The sequence below is a fragment of the Rhea americana genome, unplaced genomic scaffold (assembly GCF_003343005.1).
Source record: "Rhea americana isolate MKP2758 unplaced genomic scaffold, rheAme1 scaffold_57, whole genome shotgun sequence".
NCBI classification, from domain to species: domain Eukaryota; kingdom Metazoa; phylum Chordata; class Aves; order Rheiformes; family Rheidae; genus Rhea; species Rhea americana.
The window spans coordinates 2,228,254-2,251,885 of NW_028186723.1; the positions used below are offsets into that span (position 1 = coordinate 2,228,254).

Below are 23,632 nucleotides of genomic sequence, written 5' to 3' on the forward strand. Positions count from 1 at the left end.
AGCCTTTTCCTTTCTATATATGTTGCCTGCACATTTTACAGTGCTGCTGAGCACTTGGGCACACGGCAAACATAGTTTAATTGTAATCTTCACGTGTGCGTTCTTTTTATTTTAATGCATAGCTAGTAAGAACATTTTTAGAGTGTATGGATGGGGTTTACTGGGACAGATTGCTTGTTTGGGCAGTAAACTAGGGAAAATCGTTTTCTGCATTTTAAGCACAGATGGACAAAAACTGCTCTGTGTGAAGCAAGAACCACAGATTGTGAACTCTGGTGATGGGCATGAGAATTGCATGCTGGATGAGCTACATCTAGCCCTCTGCATCAGTTTCTGAAGGTGCCTATAAACATTAAAGAAGCCCTGAGGCTTGCAAGGCTGTTGGCCCTGCCCTCTACGAGTCCCTGCTTTCCTAAGGCTCCTGCCCAGCAGCTATGCAGGGAGTGCCTATCTCTGAGCAAGGTAGGCTGGGAATGGGTTTTCTGGTTAGTCTTTCTTACTCTTGATTCCCATTGAAAGATCCTCTTTCCAGTTTGTTTATTGTTTTTTGTTTATTGGTTTGTTATTGCAGTATGAGCAATTTGAGATTGAAATTTGAGCAGTTACGGAGGCACTGAGGAAACAGGCATAGGCAGAGGTAAGAATTACTGTGAAGGACAAATGCAACTGCTGCTGCCCCTTCAACACTCTCTCTCGCTCTCCCTCTCCCTCTCCCCCTCTCCCCCTCTCTCTCTCCCTCCCTCCCCCAATCTCTCCCCTCTCATCCCCACCTCCTCCCCCCCAGCTCAATCCCAAGTCTAGGCACCCTTTTGGGATTCCAGGGCTCAGAGGGCAAATTGTTTTTAATGGACTGGTTAAGAAAGGATGGAGAGCCAAACCCTCCCCAGGTCTTTGCTGCTATACTTTGCTGAGCTTTCCCAGGGAGTGGAGTTAGTAGTGCCATAGCCACTAAAAGATATCTAACAAATGCATGTATCTATATGTTTTGGTGCCTGTTCTGTAATGACTGGCCTTAGCAACTTTACTAACACTTTTGCTTCCTTTCCAGCTAAACCTCTTCCTGACTTTCGTTTCAGCCATTCCAGCAAGCATTGAACATAGCACAAAGTTGCTATCTAGTGGACAGACTGAGGTAGTAGATGCATTTTCCTTGCCTGCTGGTTTTGTGTAGGAAAGAGGGCTGGCTCCTAAAATGCAGGCAAGAGCATGTTACACATGTATTCATGGAAGCCACATCATTACAAATAAAATAGACTGGTAACATAATACACTTGACATTTTATTATAAAACCCTCTAAAAAGCCACTTTATAGGTCACAGTTACAACAAAAGAATGCCTTGAGTTAGAAAAACAATGGGGACATAGAGAGGTTGTTTAATGTTTCGTGTCTTGGAGTAAGTAAGTAAGTGTATTGTTCAGGACTTGTCTGTGTTTGTTTGTTCACTATTCCCTGCTAGTGATATCCCAGCAGCACTACTGATGTTGAGCAGGCTGTGGAGTGGAAAGCAGAGCAGCTCTCCACCATCACTGTCTAGATACTACTGTGAAATGCCTGGACAACCACTGCCAGAGGACAGCTGCCAGGGGTTGTATGGTGATGGTATGGTACTAAGGATATATTTAGGGTAGAGAGAGGCTCTTCTGCCAGCTCACAATGTGTCAAAACAAAAGTTTCATGGTGTACGTGGCTTCTTTGTGGTTCAGAGAGTAAAGTTACCTGGGTCTTGAGCCAGATGTTTCAGTAATTTTGTGCAAGACTTTTTTCCCTTTTGCAGACCTTACATAGGGACAGGCTGGGGGGGCCTATGAACTCCTTCTGATACTTGGGATTAGCAGGTTACTCACTCCGTGCTTCAGCAGAGACTTTCAAAATGGGAGGAATGTCACCTTTTTCACTGCCAAGATACTCTGACCAAGTGCTTGGCTGCACGCAAGCTCTATGGCAGTGTCATGTGAGCCTAGAGCCTCTTCGCAGAACATCCTCACTCCCCCATGAGCCACCTGTGCAGTGATTCCTGGAGGCACAGGCTGCCCCAGGAATCAGGCTTTTGTACCTGTACTCCTGTCCTCTAGGAGAAGGACCATCCCTTGGAGATGGTTTGTGCCTCAGGCCTTTCAAAGGTTTTCTAGCACTTAAAAAAAATATCCAGATCAATGGGTCTAGCAGGGCCTTTTCCTTTGCTGCACAGAGCACTCCAGAACTGACTGTTGTGTGTTTACAAGTGGGGAAATGCCATAGGAGGAGCAATTTGGGTTAGGAAGCTGTAGCATTTCCCCTGTCTGTTMTTATCCTGGCTTTAGGTACTGCTCATCGATGTATCCACAGGGCCCTCAGAACAATTCATGTATCCTAATCAGGTTATCAATCATCTTTGTTGCTTTAGCCTCTGCAGGGCCAGAAACCAGCTGCAGCTCCCCCTCCACCCAACGATCAATTCAGTTACTAAGCTTGGACTCAAGGTGTGAAGGAGTATCAGAGGCCATTAGGTGTGGCAGCAAGTCCCAGGGAGGGGAGGGAAGTGGGTGCATGGATTTCTGACCCACTCTTTTTTCTATTTCATGGTCTCTAAGTTTAGGAGGACGAGATGTCCCATATCCATCATTAGAAAGCTTGACCAGGGAGCAGAGGCCTGAGCTTTGCAGGCTACAGTGTTGGGCTCAAAGGCTATATTTTAATAATTTGGATAGAAGGGTCGCCCCTCTGCAGCACTTCATCACAACTGCTGCTGAACCAGCATTACCACAGCACCAATGCTGCCTGTGGCTCAGCTGGAGATGTGGCAGGGCAAACTCTCCAGTCAGTCTCAGATGGGTGCAGGACCTGCTTTCCCCAGAGACTAGCCTTGGCCAGACTGCTGCTTCAGAAAGGCCCCTTTAACATCAGACACAGGCGGACTGTATAGGGCCATGAGCCCTCCTGCTGTTGCCTGTGACAACAAGAAGTCATATTAGGATCCTTGAGGCCTCCAGGTGCACAGARCCAGCATGCACAAGAGAGTGTCGTACCAGGCTGGGGATGAGTCTGTGAGAGAATCTGTGGCTGTGGTTGGGTCAGCCTGGTCTGCCATGGCTCAGGGGGGTGGAGAGCAGCGGTCGGCAGCAGCAAAGCACTGCTCGCAGTCTGGGGAAGAGCCTGTGGACAGCATAATTTTTTCCTCTCCTTGGAAAGAGTTAGCCCAGAAGAGTGCATTGGGATGCAGCTTACTCATCTGAAAGGTGGTCCAGCCTAGGCCACTGACAATTTATTAATAAGCCTTCACATGTAATTTTTCAGAATGAGTTCCTCAGCTGAAGTAGCTGATTATCTTCAAACAAATTAGTTGCATCTGTTTGGAAGATCTTCCTTTGTCCAGAGCTCTTAGTGCCGGTAGACTGTAAGACATCTTACAGAGTTAGGAAGTGAGCAGGGATCTTCCTTGCTATTCTGGCAAATCAAACCCTGCAGCAGGCTGGTAGCTTTATAGGAATAAAGCACAGGGCATGAAGCATCTGATCACCAATTAAAAATATCTGCTTCATCTGTATGTATAGTTTCCCCACTGTTAATTGAGAGGAGTTTCCCCACTGGGCATGCTGTTGTGCGCTTCTCATTTGTGTTTGAACCATCACTCCAGTCTGGCTTTCTACTTCTTGCCCTTGATTGAAGGCTGAGTCATCTGCAGCTGTATGATGAGAGGCAGCAAGACAGGTGAGACTTTACTTGACTGTAATTTACTATGACAGATTGAAAACCACTAGGGTATAAAGAATAGCAGAGGCCCATTCTGAATCCACTAATGTCACTAATATAGAAACCTTAATAACTCATTGATAAATCTTCAGAGTAGAATTACACAAAACATCCCTATGTACAATAACATTCTTGTTTACATCAACTGGGTTAGAAATTTGATGCAAGGATTGCCACTGGTTGTTACTCTTTTAGCTATATGATAGGACTTGTGTGGAAGGAGCAAGATCACTTGATCATTTGTGATGGTAGCTGTTAGCTCCACTGTTGCATCTGAGCAGCTGACATGACGTGGAAGAGGTGCTAGGTATGCGATTGTGTTTCACATCCAACCTCTATCTCCAGATGACTGAATTCTCTTGTCCTTGCTTGGGCAATTCCAGTCTTTAGTCCATCTTGAAAAATGTAGTTCTAACTAGCACCCTTTTTCTCCCATTCCTGCCAAAGACCAAAGGATCAATTAGTCAAAAGGCAAGTCTGTCAAGTAGCTTTAATGTGCATCAGATCAGTTAATGGTATCTGACACCTGGAGTGTTTTTGGACACCCCAAGCCAGTGTTCAGAGCAGGGTGGGCAGGGATCACCCCCTGTCATAAGCAATAATTTCATCATAGAGTTTATACTCCAGACAGCAGTGCCACTGTCAATGAAGCACCAAACAAGCAAGCAGAAGCCATGAGGTGGGATGGAGGTTCATGTGGCACATTTGAAGGAGAGGTTGAGAAAAGCTCAGTGAGCTTCCTTGGTTCGTTATAAAGACTGATCATAATAAGGAGAATCAAGTACGAAGCAGAGAAGGATGATTTGTTCTTTCTGCCTGTACTGAACTGCTGTCTCTTGGGAAAGAGAAGGAGAACGCTAAAGCAGGCTAGGCATTTTACAGGCTGAGTGGAAGCAGTCTTCCTGCTTCCCTCTCAGGCACTGAAAGGCACAAAACATTCACACGCTTCTCAGGTACTCAGGAGCAGACTGCCTGATGGAAAGTTATCCAGCCTCCAGCTGCTTATCAGCCAGCCTCTGAAAAATGGGGTGTACTGAGCTATCTTATTTTCAGAACTGAAAGCTATAGTGAATAAAACTCTTGTTGCAGTGCTGCTGCTTCCTCAAGGAAGCTGAGGCTTACACTGGTAGGAATAGAAACAAAGGCTGAGGAAGGCCACGTTATTTTCCTAGGTGAATAAGGAGATCCCTGCTGTGGCTGCCACTGGGTTGAACTTCCTTGCAATTAAACCTGAAAAATATTTCACCATTGTTTCAGTGAAATTAAATCTCTAGTTTACTCTGGCTGCTTTTAACAGTCAGCATGGCTCAGCTCCAGTTATAGGAGAACATTTGCAGTTCTTAATTTAAATTGCAGCCAGGTCAAGCCCAGGTGAAAGACCTACTGAAGGAAAACAAGGCTGATTTGCTTTACTACTTCCCCCCGGGGCTCAAAGACTGGTACTGAGTCTTGGCTACTTCCCAGAGAAGACACAAGAACTTCCCAGCCTGCAGCACCATCGCCTTACATGACAAAAAAGCAGCAGCCATCCAAGATTGATTTTTGCATGCATTACCTTAGCTTTCTGTAGAACTGTCCCTTTTCCTGTTACCATGACAGATAAAGGCCTGTTTTTTAAAGCTGTCGCTGAATTGACTGGTGAGTTCTCTGCACTATTTGCCGGACTGGTGGTTTTCATCTGAATCTACAATAAAAATAATAAAAATTGTGATGACCTCAGACTGAAAAGATTGCTGTCTTTCATCACCATTTCCTAGAAAAAAGCTCAACAGTTATAGCCACAGCCCACTTGTACTGAGAGGCATTTTTCAGTGAAATGCAAATGTGAAACAACACCGCAATGTACATTTATAGTGTATTAGCATGTTGAGGAACTTAAGCTGAAGTACAGAGAAGGGCTTCATGAAGATGTGAGTGATAGTTTATCATCTTTCCCATGTCATTTTAGTGTTTCAGAAGGCCTTTCAGTCTTTGATATAGCCATACTTTGTCTGTTCTATAAGAGAAAGGCTTGTATTTCTGTTTTACAGGAACCAAATTCTCAGAAAGGAATTTAGGTGCCTAAATCTCCTTGAGAAAACTGACCCTTTGGTCAGCTAAGCCCAGTAGGAGCTGGACCCAGAACAGCATGACCCTTGAATGTATTGCTCAAGGTCCCACAGAGAAATAAAGCTGGACCTCCTGAGTCCGGTCACCTTTCAGCTCCTGTACCATGGCTGTTTATCTTGTTTCTACAGTTCCTGGGGTACAGGGCTCTGCAGGTGAGGTGCAAACCCCCGGCTCTGCACAGAAGCTGCTGTGACAGACTGCTGCCTAGGGGCCAGCTGGCTCCCAGTGGGATGCCCTCCACAGACCTTGGGGGCTGCATTCTCCAGGTGTGTGGTGTCCACAGCAGTGCCCAGAGTCACAGGACCAGACTCTGCTTTCTTCAGGTTCTCCTTCACTTCTACTAGGCTCAGCTCCAGGTCGACCCTCCTGCTCTCCTTCTTTTTGCACTCTTCTTCTATCTCCTTCAGCCTCTGCTCAAGGCTCTTATCTGCAAAGGCAGGAATAACTCAGTAGCTTGCTCCTGCTGAGCCACCACTGTGCAGGTTCCCAGGAGTGCAGCTGATGCACCAGCAACAAGCACCCAGGCAGAGGTGGGAGCTCTGCACAGCAGCTCCTCAGTAGACAGCAGTGTGAGGCACTGGGGCAGCCATGGGGGAAGAGAAGACTTTGAGTGGGAAGAGGGAACATGAAAAACAGCTTATATTACTGCCACATAGGTTTACCTTATAGCTTGTCCCAAAAGAGATGAGACATGTGACACAAATGCCTAAACCTTGAGTATACATAACACTGACACAAAATATTGGGCTACTTCCACCTCACTATAAGCCACAGCAAGAGACCAAAGCACATTAGCAATGCCCAAGACAGAACAAGCTGTAATGCAGTCTGGCTTGCACATTTTGGCTCAGAGCACTACTTCTGCCCAGGCTGCCATGGTGCACAGGATAGCTTTTCTGCTATTTCAGCAAAAGGGCGCAGGGTAAGCCTGTCCCTCCCATTTTGTGGAACAGAAACTGTGGCTCTGGGTCCACTTCAAAGCTGTTTTCAGCATTGATTTCTCTGGCAGTTTAGCCACTGTTAATGTGTCTGTGGTCCTCCGTGTAGTGTCAGGGCTGCAAAGCACCTTTCTATTCCCAGGTTGGCCAAGTTCATCACCCTCCCTCCTGAAAAAGCTGCCATACACCATTCCCATTAATCCCACCTTGGCTCATTTCAACACTTTGCCTTTTGCGCAGCTCTACCTGTGCAACCAGCTAACATTTCCTTCATCTCTCGCCTTTCCTTCCGCAGCTGGGTGAGCTGAGCCCGGATTTCATCCTTTTCTTTCTCCAGCCGCTCCTTCTCCTCTGTAAATCGCTTCACCTCAGCCTCTGTCCTGTTCTTGCCTAACTTGGTTTCCACTGCTGCCGCTGCAAACACAATCCACAAAAACAAGCTTAGCAATGGCACAGTCGGAGGGGAAAATGCTTTCAGATGCTTGGAACCAAAACTCAGGACTCAGGAAAATAATGAATGAGAAAACTCATCAGGCTATTTTAGCCTTAGCACAGCAAAGCCAGCATAGTGCAGGCATACACCAAACTCCAAGGGAAAAGCTCACATTAGCTTCAGCTTCTCACTATTCTTTGGCTCATCTTAGCTGCAGCTAAAGTCACCACTTTGCTTATTTTGGAGGGCAAAGCACTGACCTAAAATGCTAAATGGGCTAAAATTGGTGATCGAAGTGCCCTGCAGCAGCCACCTCCCAGCTCCTGCCATTATACATCTGCAAAGGAAACCCCACCAGCCACAGCAAGCTCGCACTTAGCATGTTCAAGCCTGTAGCCAGGGATGTTGTGTCCCCTCCAGCATGATGCATGGTAGGATCCCATGAACTCACTGGGCAGTGCCAGCTTGGGCCGCTCCAGCCTGTCCCTGTGTGCGGGCATCAGCTGCGGGCTGTCCACCACCGTAGTGCATGCCATGATCTCGGGGCCTGTCTGCGGAAAGGCAATCTTCTGCTGCTGGGTCTGGATTTTGATGGTGGGTGTCCTTGATAATAACTCTTCAGGCTCTGACTTCTCTGGGTATTTCTGAGGGCAGAAGAGAAGGGGAAACGAGATGGCATGATGTGGCAGGGGAAACTGGCCTGCTGATGAAGCCTGGCTCTGGAACACAGTTCAGGACAGTACCTGCTCTGAGGTTTCCATTGCCTTTCTAGAGGGTTCAGCTTCCTTAGCCACAAGGGTTGTTTCAGTTACAGTATCTGTTAAGCTCTCGTTGTCAGCCCGTTGTAAAGATGGAGAGCTTAGAGGTGAAGGTTGGCATGACTGTTTGCCAGCACAGTGTAGAAACGATTTCACTGGGGTGAGATCCAGGTACACTCTGTCATGGTCCCCTTCAAATTTGTTTTCAGTCTTGGGTACTTCTTCCTGCAAAAAGAGAATGTTTAGCTGAAAAGGGCCCTGCTGCATCCTGAAGTACAGGCCAAGTTTCACTTGAGAGCAGCATTGTCTCAGGTAATTCAGGATATTTTCCGTAAACTCGTAAGTGACCAAAGAACAAGAACTCCCATTCTTTAAGTCATTCCTTACAGAAATTTTAAGTGTACTAAAGGAAAGTCTGCTGCTCTCCTTCAATAGATCTTTCCAAAGGTGGCACCAGCATCTCACTAGGGTCTCATGCTATTGTATCTATCTCTAGAAGCCCCCTGCCAGATCCTTTGCATTTCCCCAGGGTAATCTCCTCTGCCCACAGCCTGCCTTTCTTGTCTTTAAGAAAAGACTTAGGACCATGCACCAGGAGGAATTTTGTTAGAACAGCCTCCAAACAACCCACCATCACCAACAATTCATGTCACTCTGACAGCTTTGTCTTCATCCTTCTCTACCTTCCCACCAGCTTTTGCTGTTTGTAGACTTTGACTGTGAAATTTCATCTCAACTCATTTATTACGGATTCCTCCAGAGCTTCCCTGGAAAACTCTCCTGCCTTCCACAGTAGTTTCTCATCAGCACCTACCTCTGCACCATTGTAAAARCCCGGATTTTCCCCGCAGGCTGGGAATTCCCTTTTCCACCAGGTGTTTGTAGCTTTGGAAAAACCTCTCCCTTCACCGCTGCAGCAAGATTCTTCCCAGCCAAGAGATGTCTGCCTGTGATTCACACATGCCTCCTTGACCCAAGCCACCTCTGACCCTGACCACTGAATTTTTCTGTTGCACTGCTAGCAAAATTCAGTCTCTGCAGAGCTCTCTGCAACAGGGTGACTACCTGCAGGCCACAAGCATTTCAGCAAGCATGCTGGGTGCTATAGCTATGAGACCTTACCACAGGCACATCTGGCAGATCCACGTCATCATAGAGTTCCTCCTGCTGAATCCTCCCTTTCGGCAGGTTGTCGATATAGGTGTTGGGCTCAGAGTACTTCCTCTGCATTAAGCTGTGAACAATCAGCAGAACACCCTATCAGGAGTGATCAATCTCGCTGCATGGCCATGGCAGGCCACCTCCTATGCTGAATTTGGGGCTCTCCACTGGCATATCAGTCTGTTAGGCATCTGTGCACAGTGGTCTTGAGGTCTGCACAGGGCCACATGGCCAAATACAGGAGAAGAGAAGCAAAAGCCGTGCAGCAATGTGACCACTGCACTGATTTCACATTAAGCAGCATCCATGGGAAGGGAACTGTATTTCCCCATAACTCTGTCCCATCCAGCCTTCAGTACAGCCCTGCGCAAAGRTGATTAGCTTGCTGCAATGGCACAGCAGCTCTGCAAGCAGCGTGGCTGCATGCCTGCAGTGCTGCACCCCCAGCTAGCAGCCTGGCTCCATCAACTGAGCCCTAACAAAAGCAGCTTAGACACATGCCCCAAGCCCCGTGGCAGCTACAGTTCAAGCTAGGCACATTACCCTCAGATGGCAACAAGGGCTCTCCAAACTGGCACTGAGCCTTCAAAGCGACCAAGCTGCAGCTTTGAAATGAGCTACATAATCTCCTCTGCAGCCAGCTTCTGGCAAACAGAGGGACGCCTTCACCCTCCCTCTAGCTTGTTTCCCCTTCCATCAGCTTCTGGCACCCACGAAGGGACCAACACATTACCGCTGTGACTTACAAGAAGGAATTCTTCGCAGCACTAACGATGCAGGAAACCCTATCAGCATCCACATAATCATAGGTAAATTCCTCTGGGTCTGTTTTTGAACCTGACTCCGATAAGAGAAGGCCCAGCCAATGGCCCATTTCTTCCGAGGACTTGGCCTGCAAGGTGATCAGACAGATCATTACAGGTTGCAATGGCAGTTTTCCTGGACCAGCAAGGCTAATGCAAGTCTGAGGTAGGGAAGTAAGCTTATAGTCCTCTTGACCTGCAAGGAGAAAGATGAACTGCAGGATTTTTAAATTTAGAGAAAGTGGAGGAAAGGGGAACAAAGGGAGAATAAAGGGGGAACAGGAAGAAGAAGGAAAGTTCTGCTCCATGGGTGGGATTGATTTGCAAATCTAGAAGATCTCTGAATGCATTTCTTCACTTAAGTCCTTGCTGAAACTCATAGTCAGTCTGCTTTTTCCTTTCAATAGTGCAAGTGCTCCGTTGCCTACACAATTAAAAAAATTCTCTCCATCGCTGGACATGTGTTAGGTGAGCCATCTTTGGAGAGGAAGGAGTACATTTTTATTTTGCACCAATAGAGTGCAGTAATGTGATTTCCAAACACAGACATGCAAGGTACCTGAGCACAKTAGAGAGCTTGTTAAGTTCCTTATRTCAGAACTCTTCCACAGGTTTTTGCACAGTGAAGGCGGCAAGGGAAGGATTTAAAGTGTGATCAGAGAAGGACTTTGAAGAGAGCCCCCACTTTAACATGGTCAGTACCAAATTCTCAGATGTAAGTCAACAATCGGACATTTTGGGATATGCAAAATTAAGAGTTAAACATTGTGCCTTGAAACTGGCTCTAGCAGACAGCCACATGTACTTCCTGGTAGCAAATTATTTCTACCTGAAGCAAGAAAAAACTGGACTGATGCCTAAATGTTTTGCTTTGATTTTAGGAGTTCTACCAGGAAACACAAAAAAGTTCAGGGCAAGTGAATCCCAATCTGGAAAGTATATTTTAAGCTTCCAATTTGTTTTATTTAGCACAAACTTCAGTGCCTGGGAAGTCAGCCAGCCATTCAGTCTGTACATTGAGACTGACAACCTAACAAAATGTGGTTACTCCCATTCAGAAAATGTAAATTTTCCCATTCCCAAATCTTCCCATTCTTAGACCTAGACATAGGTCCCATAGACATAACCTGATTCACAAGCTAAACAAAAACACGTTCAGACTCCATGGTTGGCACTTGAAGTCAGTTGTTTGGCTGTAAATATTCCACCCACTGGAAAAATACAGGAAATTGCTCACATTGTCCACCTCCTACTGTAATCGCACTGTCGTCAGCGAGAACTAAGATTAGAGATAAACAGTCCTGGATGCAGGCAAAGGAAAGTAACAGATGGAGATGAATTTACTTGCACTTTCAAGGGCAAATCTGTGATTGGCTTAAGTAGGATGCACCCATAAGCTATGGCTGTGGGTCTCTGTTTTCACAAGATAAAGGAAAAAGCTCTCCATTTCTCTTAACCACAGTCTTAAATCCCTAGAGTGGGATTCCTCTCACTTAACATGAACCATCTAAATTGTGTCCCATATTACTTAATCATCCAACGTTATCTTACAGCCAGTGGAGAGAGATGGGCACCTCCAGAGGACCCTTCATCCCATCCTAAGATGAGTGCCTAAGATGAAGGCTGAATGGTCCTCTGGAGATGCCAGCATCAGAGACAGCCTGGATTACCAGCGTAGACTAGACACGTTCTAGGTGACCAAAGTCTGATGAACTGAAGTCCTGTGCTTCAGGTTCTGTTTTGCTGGATTGAGGGCTTCTCTGGAGGAGCTTACCAGCACTTAACCTGCAGGCAGTGAGACGTTTTAGGCCTGCTAAGATACCCAAGCTGATGATTTAAAGCCAAGCTGGCTAAGAGATATATACCCTACCTCCAGAGTGACCCGTTCTTCCCCGCTGTGCAGGATATGGAAGGAATAGAGATGATCAGGGATTGGCTCTGGGATAATTTCACAACCCGCCAAACTCAGGGGCTGCTGAGCCTGTTTACTTCGATTCTTATCCTGGTAGAAATGTAGGTGACCATCTTTTATCTGACACCAGCGAGACTTCCACTGACTGTTCACTAGCACATTCAGGTAACCTGCAAGCAAGCACAGGTCACTTAGTCATATTTTCAACCCCGTCATGAGAGGAAATTCAAATTCATTTCATGTACTGGGACATTTGAGTAGTAAGTCAGTGCTGGGATCACTGGGGAACACAAAGTCAGTTAGGCAGCAGCAAAGAGCAAAAGCACAGAAACAATGCAAAGGCATACCCTAGGTCACATAAAAATAGATGAAAGGGGTGAAAAACTGTTCAAAATGGGGCTCTTGAAATTCCAGTCTGCTGTAGAGCAGCAAGCTGGCTGCAGATAATTGGGCAAAGCTTGTCCCAGAAGATGAATTCCAGTCTACCCACACAACTTTCTTGCTGCAATATCCCACATCCTGCTGAATCCCACAGGTGTCCTCTGTGAATGTATCTGATGTTACTTACCCTTCCCCTTGGGTCATCCTGCAAGCTCTTACTTTGTAAGTAATGCAGTCACCTTGATGTGTAAGACATACCTAATCTCCATGGATTTACTGGTAGGGACTGAGTGGACTGTGGCCTTTATTCCTTCCTTAGCAGGGCAACTTGGAGTATGTATGTAGGGGGTGAGATGGTGAAGTCAGTCCTCATTGCACATTAAGATCCATCCCTGAGACAAGTCACTGCGTGCGGTGCATGCTGTCACTTACTTGATGTCTCCAGAGATCTCTCTGGGCTGTCTATGGAGCTGGATTTTTTCCTCCCAAGGTTCATCAGGTTGCTTAGTTTTAGGCCAGTTGTACCTTTCTTCTTAACTAACAAAACAAACAAACAAACAGACTTGGACACGGCTCTTCTGACTCAGTCAGATACACAGACTGCTGTCCCAGCTGGATATTCTGCCCCAAAGCTGCCTGCCCTGGGGTCATGTACCAAACAGCACTGCAGGACATACATCACACGCATGCTATAGTCACCAGCTTCTGTATTTTCACAGCTTGTACCCCCACAGCATCTGAGCCTCTCCCATTCAGCCCTGTAGCAAAGTTGCAAGCCTGCAACTCAGGGTAAGAGTTCCAAGGCACAGGGAGATGAAGAGCAAAAAGGCACAGTTCTTAGCACCATTAATCTCAGACAGCTAAGTGATTTGCCCAAAATCATATCGCTTATCATTGGCAGAGCAAGACACTTAGCCTACATTGCTTTAAACTTGGGTTAGTGCCAAAACCCACCGTTCACAGCTGGAGCTGCAAGACGACTGTCTGCACAGATCTCGCTCTGCAGGTGCTAATCTCCCTTCACTTTCTTACATGAGAAAGAATTAAATTAAAAATCATTGTCCATAAATATTTATTGTCTTCAGATAATTCTTTTCCTTTTAAGAAGGCCTCCAAACAGCCTCTTCAGCATTTAGGTACCAGGCAGGAATATCAGTCAGTGTGTGAACATGTGGCTGTATAATAACCAGGGAATCCTAGTAAGAAGTCAAATTCGATTTTTTTAGTCCAGATTTTCTTTATCATAATAAAATTATATAGTACTAATATAGAGGGATTCAGAAGCCTGAGTCCATCTGTTGGGCTAGGAAAGCTGCAGCGAGTCCTTAACATAGATCTCTACCTCTCTGATATGTAGATGGGCTCCATCATCCTTCTAAAAGAGCATCTTCTCTTTTAATGTACTTACCCACCCCCACTTATACATGGGGAACAGAGCTTAAAGCTCAGAGTCAGATGGCCTAGTGTGAGGGTCTGATTCTTCTTTTTGGAGACAGCTCATCATTTTACATAGATTCTCCAATTTGCTCTATAAAGGTCTATGCAGAAAGATGCATTTGGATGCATTTATGCTATCCAAAACTGTCCTGGAGTGGTTTGCCCAAAGTCACACAGCAGCTATGAGGTAAGGCAGGGCATCAAACGCATGTTTTTTCTGAGCCCTTGGTAGTTCTGTAACTGCTTAAAGTGCCCAACATCCACCTGTCACTTCAGAAAAAGCTATGAAATCAAATTCACAGACAGTGAATTCATGTGTAGTTTTCACCCTGCATCAGGTCAGTTGGGGTTCAGGGAGGAGAGGTGACAGCAGTAGGGAAGCTACAGAAACCCTCATTCCATGCAAGGTTAATGGCCTGGTTTTCAGCTTTTCCCCAGGGTGAGTTTTTTTTTTTGTTTGTTTGTTTGTTTGTTCTGTTTTGGTTTTTTACCATCTTTTCCTTCAGTCATCTCCGGGTGGCCATCTGTGCTGCTCCCACTCTCTGAGGCTGCAGAATATCTCTCAGATAGTTCTACCTGTCAAAAAGCACCACACGTGAGCTCTACAGAGATGCATGTAACCCCTCCTTACATAGCAAGTGCCAGCAAGGAATTTCTTTTCTGGCAGAAAGTGCTTGGGTAGGAAATCCAAGGCTTAGGACTTGATACCAGTAAAGTCAGACTTAGTACAGATTTGGGACCACAAACATGCACACATGACCGACAGAGCCACAGATGCTGTGCGCGCCAGAGTACATCATACATGCAGATGCCAAACATGCAGGTAGAGGACTTTAGCTGGCAGAAATCAATGTTTTTCCACTGAAATCACAGCCTTTGCTGACTTACATCAGCTCAGGATCTCCCCTAAGCTGTAYCTCTGAAGGCCTGTGGTTCTCAGCACCCCGTCCTCTCTTGTAAATTGTAGGGTCCCACCTTCTCCATTGCTTTCACAAAGATCTCCAGCTGCAACTTCCTCCTGTCCATGATGTGTCCCTCCCCACTGTTTCTGAGCACAGCGTGGGTGTCTGTGCAGTGCAGGCCAGCATGCCTGGCACAGGCAGAGTCCAGCATGCGAAGTGCCCTGGCTGTGCTCGCCTCTGAGGTGCTGCAGCTGTGCTGCTGGTGCCCAGTCTAAGTCTGTGTGTTCTGAGCTGCCCTTCAGCCTGTCTGGTGGCCTCATATCAGGGTATGGGGACGAGCAGAGGAATAGCCAGGTGCCTGAGCAGTCCTATTGCAGGTGTCCACCAGAGACTTACGAAGATTTCTTTCTCCTCTGACTGTTTTGCAATAAGCTGCCCCCAGGGGAGTATCGCCTTAACTTGGATTAAAGACTCACTCAAGCCCTTGCATCCAAGGGTTTATTTTCCCTTCAAAACACTCTTGGTCCCACTGTCCTGTTGGATGAGATAACAGTTGCTCTCTGAACAAGGGAGAGTCCAAGTGCTGAGTCAGTTTTGGGGGGAAAATGTTGCAACAAACTTAAGACTGCAAAGGAAAATTAAGATTGTGCCAAAAAAGCTCCTTTCAGCAGAATAAGAGTTTGGTTACACTTGTATCAGTCTCTGCCCTGATAAAATTACTGTGCCAAAAAAGCTCCTTTCAGCAGAATAAGAGTTTGGTTACACTTGTATCAGTCTCTGCCCTGATAAAATTACTGTACTTAACTCTGACTGTTATTTATTATAAGAACAGGGTGGAAAAGAAGTACTGAAAGTGCTATTTCTCCTCTCTGTAGAGACAAGATGTACCTTTGGGTAATTAARACGTTGTGAATCTGGAATGTATTGGTTGCCTTCACTGCCTCCTTCAGACTGGAGACCACTGGTCTCCTGGATTACCTGTGCAGAAGACAAAGCCATAGCCTGTGAATAAAGCTGCATTAATAGAACAAACTCCCCCCTCCATCCTTCCCCTCCCAAAGAGGCAAAACTACAGCAGTACAGGACATATGTGGCAAATTTTGGCAACCCTCACTCCAGACTGTGCCATGTTACAGCACTGGAGCTTGGAACTGGATTGCTGCTGGAGCAATCCAGCACCTGGAGCTCGCACTCGGGTATCAGCAAAACCAAAATATCCTGGGCCTGCCAAGAACAAGTGATAGACTTAGCACTTTCCGAAAGCAAATGAATAAAGCAAGCCAGCTTGTGGGATGCCAAGATGGACTCGGGTGGAGTGAGGTACATTGGCAGAACTGGGCTCAAAGCTATGGGGCTATAAATTGACTGAGCATAAATTTGAGGCAGGGGAGAGGTGGAAGAGAAAGTAAATTCAGAGGCATAGACTCTCACTGGCATAAAGCCTTAGGAAAACGGATAGTGCAGTAACCAGGCAGCCTCTCGCACCCCTACACCCACTGCCCAAGCCAGAATACTGCATGCTAAATCCCACTTTGATTTATGCTCCCATGGTGACTTCAGTGGAGTTGGAGCAGGCACCCAGTGCCTCTGCACCCCAAGTTAATCCCCAAGCTCTGTAAAGGCTCTTTGTTCTCCTGCTGTTGCAGGGAAAGGCCCCATTTCCTGTGCTGTCCACAGGCACTTCACGTCTGGCACTCTTCCGCTCAACAGCCCCCCACACTGCGACAAGAAACGGGCTTTCTCTCTCTGCAGCCTTTCCCAAGAAGCCTCCTATAGGCTGGTACAGAGAGTCCAGGGCTCTTTGGCTAAAAGACCATATTTATTCCTGTTGCAGTGGTTGGGTTGGGAAGTCCTTCTGCAGCCTCCTGCAAACAGAAGGCAGCAGAGAGCTGCAGGAGGAAGCTAACCCAGGACATGAAAATGAAGTGGTGTATTTGTATATAGGGTTGCAATGAGGAAGAGAGCCAGAGCATGCAAGGACAGGACTGAGGTATGGAGTCATAGCAAGGCTTGTTGGAATTTAGCCAAAGGAACGTCTCTAGGAGATGTACAACCCTGCATAGGAACTAGGGGCACATAGGGCCCTCGCAATTCCACCTCTCTGTCCCCTCTTTCTTACCTTCCCTCTGTATTAACAGAGGACGAAAAAAAATAATTCTAGAGGATTCTTTCAAAAGCCTCTTTCTCTGGTTACATACTTTTTCCCACAGGCTGAGCCAGAGCTCCACATGTGGAGGCATCAGCGTTTGCTCAGAAGACTCAGCCTGTGAAGCTCGGAGAGGGAAGCAAGGAGCTCCCCGCTCAGCAGGCAGGACTCCCACTGGGCTGCTATGACACATGCAGCAGTTTAGCCCTGGGAAAAGCCTGAAGGAAATGCAATTCAGGGACCTGCCTTCTCCAACAGCCAGAATTTAAATCATATGTTCTTTGTTACATTCTTCATGTACAAAAGCTGCAAGGACTAACTTGGGGCACATCAACACAGACAGGTTAACACAGATGCCGGCTTGTGCTGCCTGTGGTCTGAACCAGTCAGACTGGAGCCTGCTCCAGTACTGAAACCACACAGTTGTGTTAGTGCCATACTGTGCCCAGGCACAGCTACTGTTCTGGCTACGCTGCATGCCCCCTGCCTGTCTTGCAGCTTCTGGCAGAGCCCCATAACACGGCCATATAGCACTTGGACCAGCAACACTCATTGATGCCTGCCCCCACCACCTGCTTAGCTAGGCACTTACACCACATAGCCCCAGCTAAAGCAAAGTAGGAGAGCACCAAGAGGGCAAGCCCAGAGGGCTCCACTGACCCTGAGCCACTGCTCTGCCTGGTCTTTACTCTGCAGCCCCAGCACAATGACATCAGCGTTCATGGGGATGATCTTCAACTTGTGCTCTTTCTTCTTCACTTGCTTTTCCTTGTGAATGACAGTGCAGCCCAGCAAATTCACATCAAGCTGAGGGCTGTGGTCTTTGGAGCTCTTGTAGCACTGAGAAAGGAAGAAGAGAGGTCAAATAAAAGTTTGAACAGAAGACTTTCCTTTTGCTTGCTAGCTTGAACTCAACACTAGAAGTTGTCAGTGCAACTACATGTGTTAAGTGCACTGAACGCTAGAAGATTTAGGTCCTATAAGGCTGCAATGGCTTCTAGCTACACAGACTACACACAAGTTATCTGTATATGTATGCAGACACACACGCCTACATACATTTCATATCTACATATATATATATATATATATACACACACACACACACATATATAGTCTTAAGTACATCTCACACATACTGCTACAGGTCATGAAAGTGGTTAGCCTGCGCATGTGAGAAAGTTTCCCCAGACAGAATCTCCAGGCATCCAAATACCTTGGAAATTTGACCAAAGATGTGCCCTCGTGTCCCTTGTCCCATACCTACATCACTTTAGAAAACAGAACTGAGACTCTCAAGTTCCTTTGACATTTTTTGAAACCTCACTTCTAAAGGTACGTTATTTTGGCAGCTAGTTAACATGACCCGAGGCACCACTTCCCTCTCCAGCTCAAGAAAATAGGTTGTTTTAGGCAGAAAATGGAGGATTTACCCACCAGCAACCTGGTGTCCTTGATAACACAGAGTTGTTTTGCCCACTGTCCCAGCCACTTCTTTCTCCACAGGAATGCACATATGCGGGCGTCCTTCATCAGCTCAATGGTAGCCTCAGTAGATGGCCATTGATGGGTTGCTGACTTGCCTTTGCTGCTCTCTTCTTCATCATAAGATTCATAGGAGCTACTAACAGCTTCACCATCTTCTACAACAAAAGTAAATTTTTATCAGTAAATGCATTTCTATGCTAATTCTGGGCCTATTGCTTGCCTCAGCCATGCTCACACATGCAAAAGCCCCCAGTGCAAGGATGTGTCTTTTGAAGATTTCCTGCAGGAGGACAATCAACAGAAAAATAATCCTCATGAATGTCTTTTTCCTTTCTGGCCCAATATTAATTTCATTGTGACATTTTATGACTAATTGTCTCAATTAGCAAACACTCAATAGACACTTCCCGGTTGATCACAAGTTTGAGAACATTCCCTTAGACATTTTCTGATGTCTGCCGCTTCCCCCCCAGCCAAGATGCTTTTTCTGCTTTCCACTTCAAGCCAAATACTCAAAATTTTTAAGGCAATTGCAAGCTACAATCAGCCCTTGTCTCTGAATGTCAGAAGTAAAAACGATATTTGCAAGGCCATGCAACAAGCAATGATCTATTGTATTTCAGATGTCATTCCATTTCCCCATTCTGGGCTAACAGATCTCTCTACTCAGCATCTAATGGACAGGCAAGAGGCTTTGAAGTGATTCTCATCAGAACTTAATATCTGCACAAAAATATTATCATCAGATTGGTACAAAATAAAAAGAAAAAAGTGGAAAAAAGCAAAAAGCCTTAGGAGCTTCATTGAAGAGCAAGTCTTAAGTTGTTTTTCTATTTCTTAAAATAAAAGGAACTGAGATGCAGCAACAAAGCTATGGCCTTACCCTTCTCTTCCAGTAAAATCTCACATTATAACAACCTGCAAGCGATCACCACAAAACTGCACCAATTAGACAAACTTATTAAAGAGCAGATATCTTCATCTAAAAGCTCTGAAAATGCCTTTTACAGCATACTGCTCTCACCATGTCCCTACCATCAACCCATCAGGCATCTACCTTTTACAGAAAACATTCCCTCCGCAATGCATTATCAATATGCTAGACCAAGTCCACACGGGACCCAGGGCAGAAGTTCAGCTGGAGTAAAAGCAGCAAGGTTCTTCATTCCTGGAAATATYGAGGATCAAGGCCTCTGCCTTGCTAGGGACCCTTCCCTATGTAGCAGCAGCAAGGATGTCTAAGTGCACCTTGTCTTCTAAGATCTCCCTCCTTATCAACATGGGGCTATTGCCCTTCTGGGCATCTCTGTACCCCTCACCTAGGCATTAGGCCTCAGACTGCCACCTTTCTCCYGGGGAAGTAACACATTTCTTCCGTGCTGACAGCAGGTGCCTTGGCTGGGTTTTTTTGTGCACCAGCCACAGCTGCCTCAGGAGATGAGCTTTTCTCTACTTAAAGAGCTGCAGGTGTTCCCGGCCCAGTGGCACTAGTCCAGCCTCATGATAGGAAGGCATTTCCTGGGCGGTATAGCTGGCAAGTGGGGACAAACCTTGCTTAGGTGGTTTAAGAAAACACTGCCATTAGCTGTCTGCTACCAGAGCTCACTCCATCCTGAGTCGTGTAACTCGTACACTTCAATACAAGACYGTCATTTTAACCTACTAGTATTTTCAACCAAGACCAGAGCCCTATCCTCTCATTGCTGGACATTAGTGGCAGGCTCCGTAGGGCAGAAGGTCAGTGTCTATGACACAGTGCAGAGTTGCTCTGATGACACATTTTGCAAAACCAGAATGCATTTCCCCTTGAGTTTCCTGGATACAGGAATCCTCTGACTCCCTCTGCACAGACGCTCACTCCCTCCCCATCTCCCTAGACCGCTTCTGAAAAAGACACTCTTGTGCCTCTCAAGGTTTTTAGAATTATTCAGATTTCCAGACTGTCAGCATTGCAAAATGACACTTGCAAACTATTTAGGAATCAGACAGGGTTTTGAAAAAAAAAAAACACCCAGGAGGCTTTCAGACACATTCTGGGATGTCCTTATCTAGATCCACCATGCTGCTTTCCTGTTTGGTCTTCCCACAGGCTACCGAGTAATTTAATCAATATAGTCATGCAGGAAATTACAACAATCCAGCAGGTCAGAGCTTCCTCTACCACTGCAGAGCATCTACAATACTCGCTGAAACACTACTTGTYGATACAGCTAATGTTACAACGCATCAGCTCTGGATCAGTCACTGTAAATGGGGAAATAAAGGCTAAGATAGTTCTCTTCACTGGGCATGGGGAAAGAGAACAAAGAATAGCAGCTGCCCTATGTATATGCAGCAAGGACAGGCAGAGAGGAGAGGTGGTTACTTTCTGTGCACACAGTGGGCAATGCCAGTGGGAGGCACCTGACCATATTTACTAAAATTCTAGGTTAAAAAAACAAAAAACAAAACCCAAACCCTACAACAAAAAACAAAGAAGGCACGTCAGGTTTTGAAAACATGCCATACCCATCGTTATTGTGGCATAAATAACGCCCTCAGTAACCTGCAACCCTGGCCGTGGTCCAGCCGCAGCAAGCCTACCAAAAAGACCTGCACAGTCAAAAGCAAAGAGAAAAGGAGAAAAAGAGAGAAAGGCACAGATAAAACAAATACAAAGAACAAGCAAGTCAGCCTTGCTCAGGCCCATGCTCCCATCCCCTGTGTCAATGAAGGGAGCACACTGCACAACAAAATTTCAGAGAGTGATGATAGACCAGGAGACATTTTCAACTAGTTCCTTTGAACAAGGCAGTTCCTTTTAAAGAAAAATAATTATCACCATAATTCAAATAAGAGAGGGCAGATGAAGTTTTTCCGTTGGAATAATTATTGTTTAGTTGGCAGTCACATTGCCCCTTGCATTTTCACTCCATTTCTTATCACATCCTTCAATTATGCAAATGCAGCACAGGAAAAGAATGATAACTGTTTAACACATTTCAGCCCAGGAGAAAAGGGAAACAGTAGCAATTACTGAAGCTGGAAAATAAAGGACAGAGGCAGCCTCAGTGGAGAGCTGGGAATCCTGATGATGAAAGAGGGATCCCAAGACCCAATAATCTTGCCTGCCCTGGTTCATTTTCATTAATTTAACCATGGTTTGTTACACCGTTTTGCAGTTCCACCTCTGATGCTGTATGACTATCTCCTCAATCCATCTGGAGAATTACTTTGATGTCCTTTCTTGGCAGGCAGTACTTTTACTAAAGTTTCTATTTTTTGTTTAATTTCACTACTCCTGTTTGGAGATATATGGGTGTCTTTCAAGGCTCACGCTGTAGCTGTGCCAGAAATGCCAAGAGCAGCTCCCCAGACTGCCTGACTCTGACTCAGCTTGCAGGGCAGGGAGATGGAGGGGGAGCAAAGAGGGCCTGAACAGTTAATGGGGTCATATTTTAGCATATTGGCTAGAAAAGGTCTGGGCAAACCCACACATGTTAGGAATTGCCCTTTAATAGCATCAGCCACACTAAGATCTCAAAGTGGTTGGTAGCAAAAAGCATCATTCCACATAAGACCGGCAAAAGATGCTGTTACCATCTAATAAGGTGAAGGGGAAGGGACAGAGATTCCAGTTTTGTACTTGTTAAATGTAAATGGGCAGAACCAAGACCTGTAGGTTTGACCCAGGTGCCATGGGATTTGAGCTCTGATTTCTTGAGTCAAATAGGAGCACCAACTGCTTCACAATACCACTGCCCACTCTGCACTCCTCTGCTGACTGCTCCTCTCACATCCCCGTGGCTCTATCTTTGCCTAGTCCTTTTTCCCAATCACCCCTAGGAATCGCTCCAAACATGATTTTACCAAAAAAGCCACGGAGACTCTTAGCAACACAATGCCTTTACCCTTCTTGCACTAATCACCTTAAAAGGAGTGTGCATACTACAGAAGATGGTTTTGTGTGTAAGAAGGGACCCATTGGGACCTGCAGAAAGGACCTGTGGTTTAGCATTTAATAGGAGGGTAAAGACAGGACACACTGTGGCAGTGGGGAATTGTCTGAACTTGCATGTTTCCATTTTTTTTTTTTTTTTTTACTTTAGAGGCTCATATCTCTTTCTAACTGCCATGATATTCTTCAGGGATGCAGCTAGCATCCAGTGGTGCCTGGCATTCACTGGACAGGAGAAACCAGGCTTGGAAACTGAAGGATCTCATTTAACTAAGCCTTAAAATACAGTCCGAAGCAGCAGCTGGACATAACAGGACTCTCATTTCATGCTGGGATTTGTTTCCACCCTGGAGACAGGTAGCTATCACCGTTTCCAGTTGGTGAACAGGGAGCAGCATTCAGATCCTGCCCCCTTCATGGCAAATGACAGGAGGATCCGCTTGTGGGCAGCCATATGGGGCCTGTGATACACTGGCAAAGGGCTCTAAAACCAGGGAGAACAGGGTGACAGCACAGATTGTTTCCTGATGTTTTTTTCCTACAAGCTCCCAGATTCTGCTCCAGGGTCCTACTAATCACAGTTTGGCTTTATCAGAATAACCTCATTTAAAATGCAGTCAGCAGCAGATGCAGAGCAAAGGGAATGCCTCTGTCTAAGACTGCTATTAACACCGTGCCAAAGGGACTGCAAGGTCAGCGTACAATACTTTTACTCATGATAAGTAGCATCACACTGTGCATTTATACTTGTAAAACACTAAGTCAGCTGGTCAAACAACTATTACAGGCCCCTCTGTGAGCACCCAGAATTACCTCATTTTGACAGCATTCCCATCATTTAGGCCTTTTTTACCATACTTGCAGGGCTCTGATCCTCAGTTTTTTAGGTGTCTAACTGCTCTGGACTTCAGTGAACGATAGGTGTATGTGCATCTCTGAGCAGCAGGTTACCAAGAAAAAAACAGAGCTTTAAGCTGGGCTTCAGTTTATCGCTTCTGCCAGCCAAGGCTTTCAATACAATGTGAGTTTATGAGCTACCTGGATAACATAACCTGGGTTATCCAGCCCACAGATGTGTCTGTGTAGCCCAGCTAATCCAGTGCTACATGCCACAGTTCTTAGCTTAATTGTATTATCCTCTTTCCAACATGCAGCGGGGGCGGGGGGTAAAAAAGTCAATTTATCTTACATTGCTGGTAACTGGAAAACCCCAGAGAGTAAGGCTGCAGCAACATGTGCTGCTTGGCTGCAGGAAGGCTTCAGCCCTTCCTGCCCTGCTGCTGCTCACAGCCTTGCCCCACATCCCCCTCAGTGAAACAACCCACGCTATTTTGGCAAAGGCAAGCTGGCATGTAACAACACACGGCAGACCTGGGGGGCAGCAAGCTCCAGCTCAACCTCTCCTCTGCACCAACTAGCATGTTTCACCCTGGCTGTGATGTATCTCTACCTTTTCTCACCCAAACCAGCAGCAATCTAGTTTAGCTGCKGCCAAA

The 23,632-nt window shown here is 46.1% G+C and overlaps 1 protein-coding gene across 2 annotated transcripts in view; it reads right to left on the reverse strand.

Moving 5' to 3' along the window:
• Nucleotides 1-1,266: 1,266 nt before the first annotated feature.
• AFAP1L2 (actin filament associated protein 1 like 2) overlaps nucleotides 1,267-23,632 on the reverse strand; it is an 82,053-nt gene continuing 59,687 nt past the window's right edge. Inside the window, exons 6-19 of one of the 2 annotated variants that reach the window (XM_085319118.1) lie at nucleotides 18,149-18,351; nucleotides 17,372-17,551; nucleotides 15,454-15,543; nucleotides 14,155-14,239; nucleotides 12,659-12,763; nucleotides 11,804-12,015; nucleotides 9,877-10,022; nucleotides 9,092-9,203; nucleotides 7,955-8,194; nucleotides 7,663-7,855; nucleotides 7,025-7,192; nucleotides 6,086-6,267; nucleotides 5,287-5,415; nucleotides 1,267-4,169 (exon numbers count right to left, since the gene is read on the reverse strand). In XM_085319118.1, the coding sequence (XP_085175244.1) occupies nucleotides 4,143-4,169; nucleotides 5,287-5,415; nucleotides 6,086-6,267; nucleotides 7,025-7,192; nucleotides 7,663-7,855; nucleotides 7,955-8,194; nucleotides 9,092-9,203; nucleotides 9,877-10,022; nucleotides 11,804-12,015; nucleotides 12,659-12,763; nucleotides 14,155-14,239; nucleotides 15,454-15,543; nucleotides 17,372-17,551; nucleotides 18,149-18,351 (2,072 nt within the window). In that variant the 3' untranslated portion in view covers nucleotides 1,267-4,142. Of the gene's footprint in view, nucleotides 4,170-5,286; nucleotides 5,416-6,085; nucleotides 6,268-7,024; nucleotides 7,193-7,662; nucleotides 7,856-7,954; nucleotides 8,195-9,091; nucleotides 9,204-9,876; nucleotides 10,023-11,803; nucleotides 12,016-12,658; nucleotides 12,764-14,154; nucleotides 14,240-15,453; nucleotides 15,544-17,371; nucleotides 17,552-18,148; nucleotides 18,355-23,632 lie in introns of both variants that reach the window. The other variant, XM_085319117.1, reaches the window with a different exon arrangement.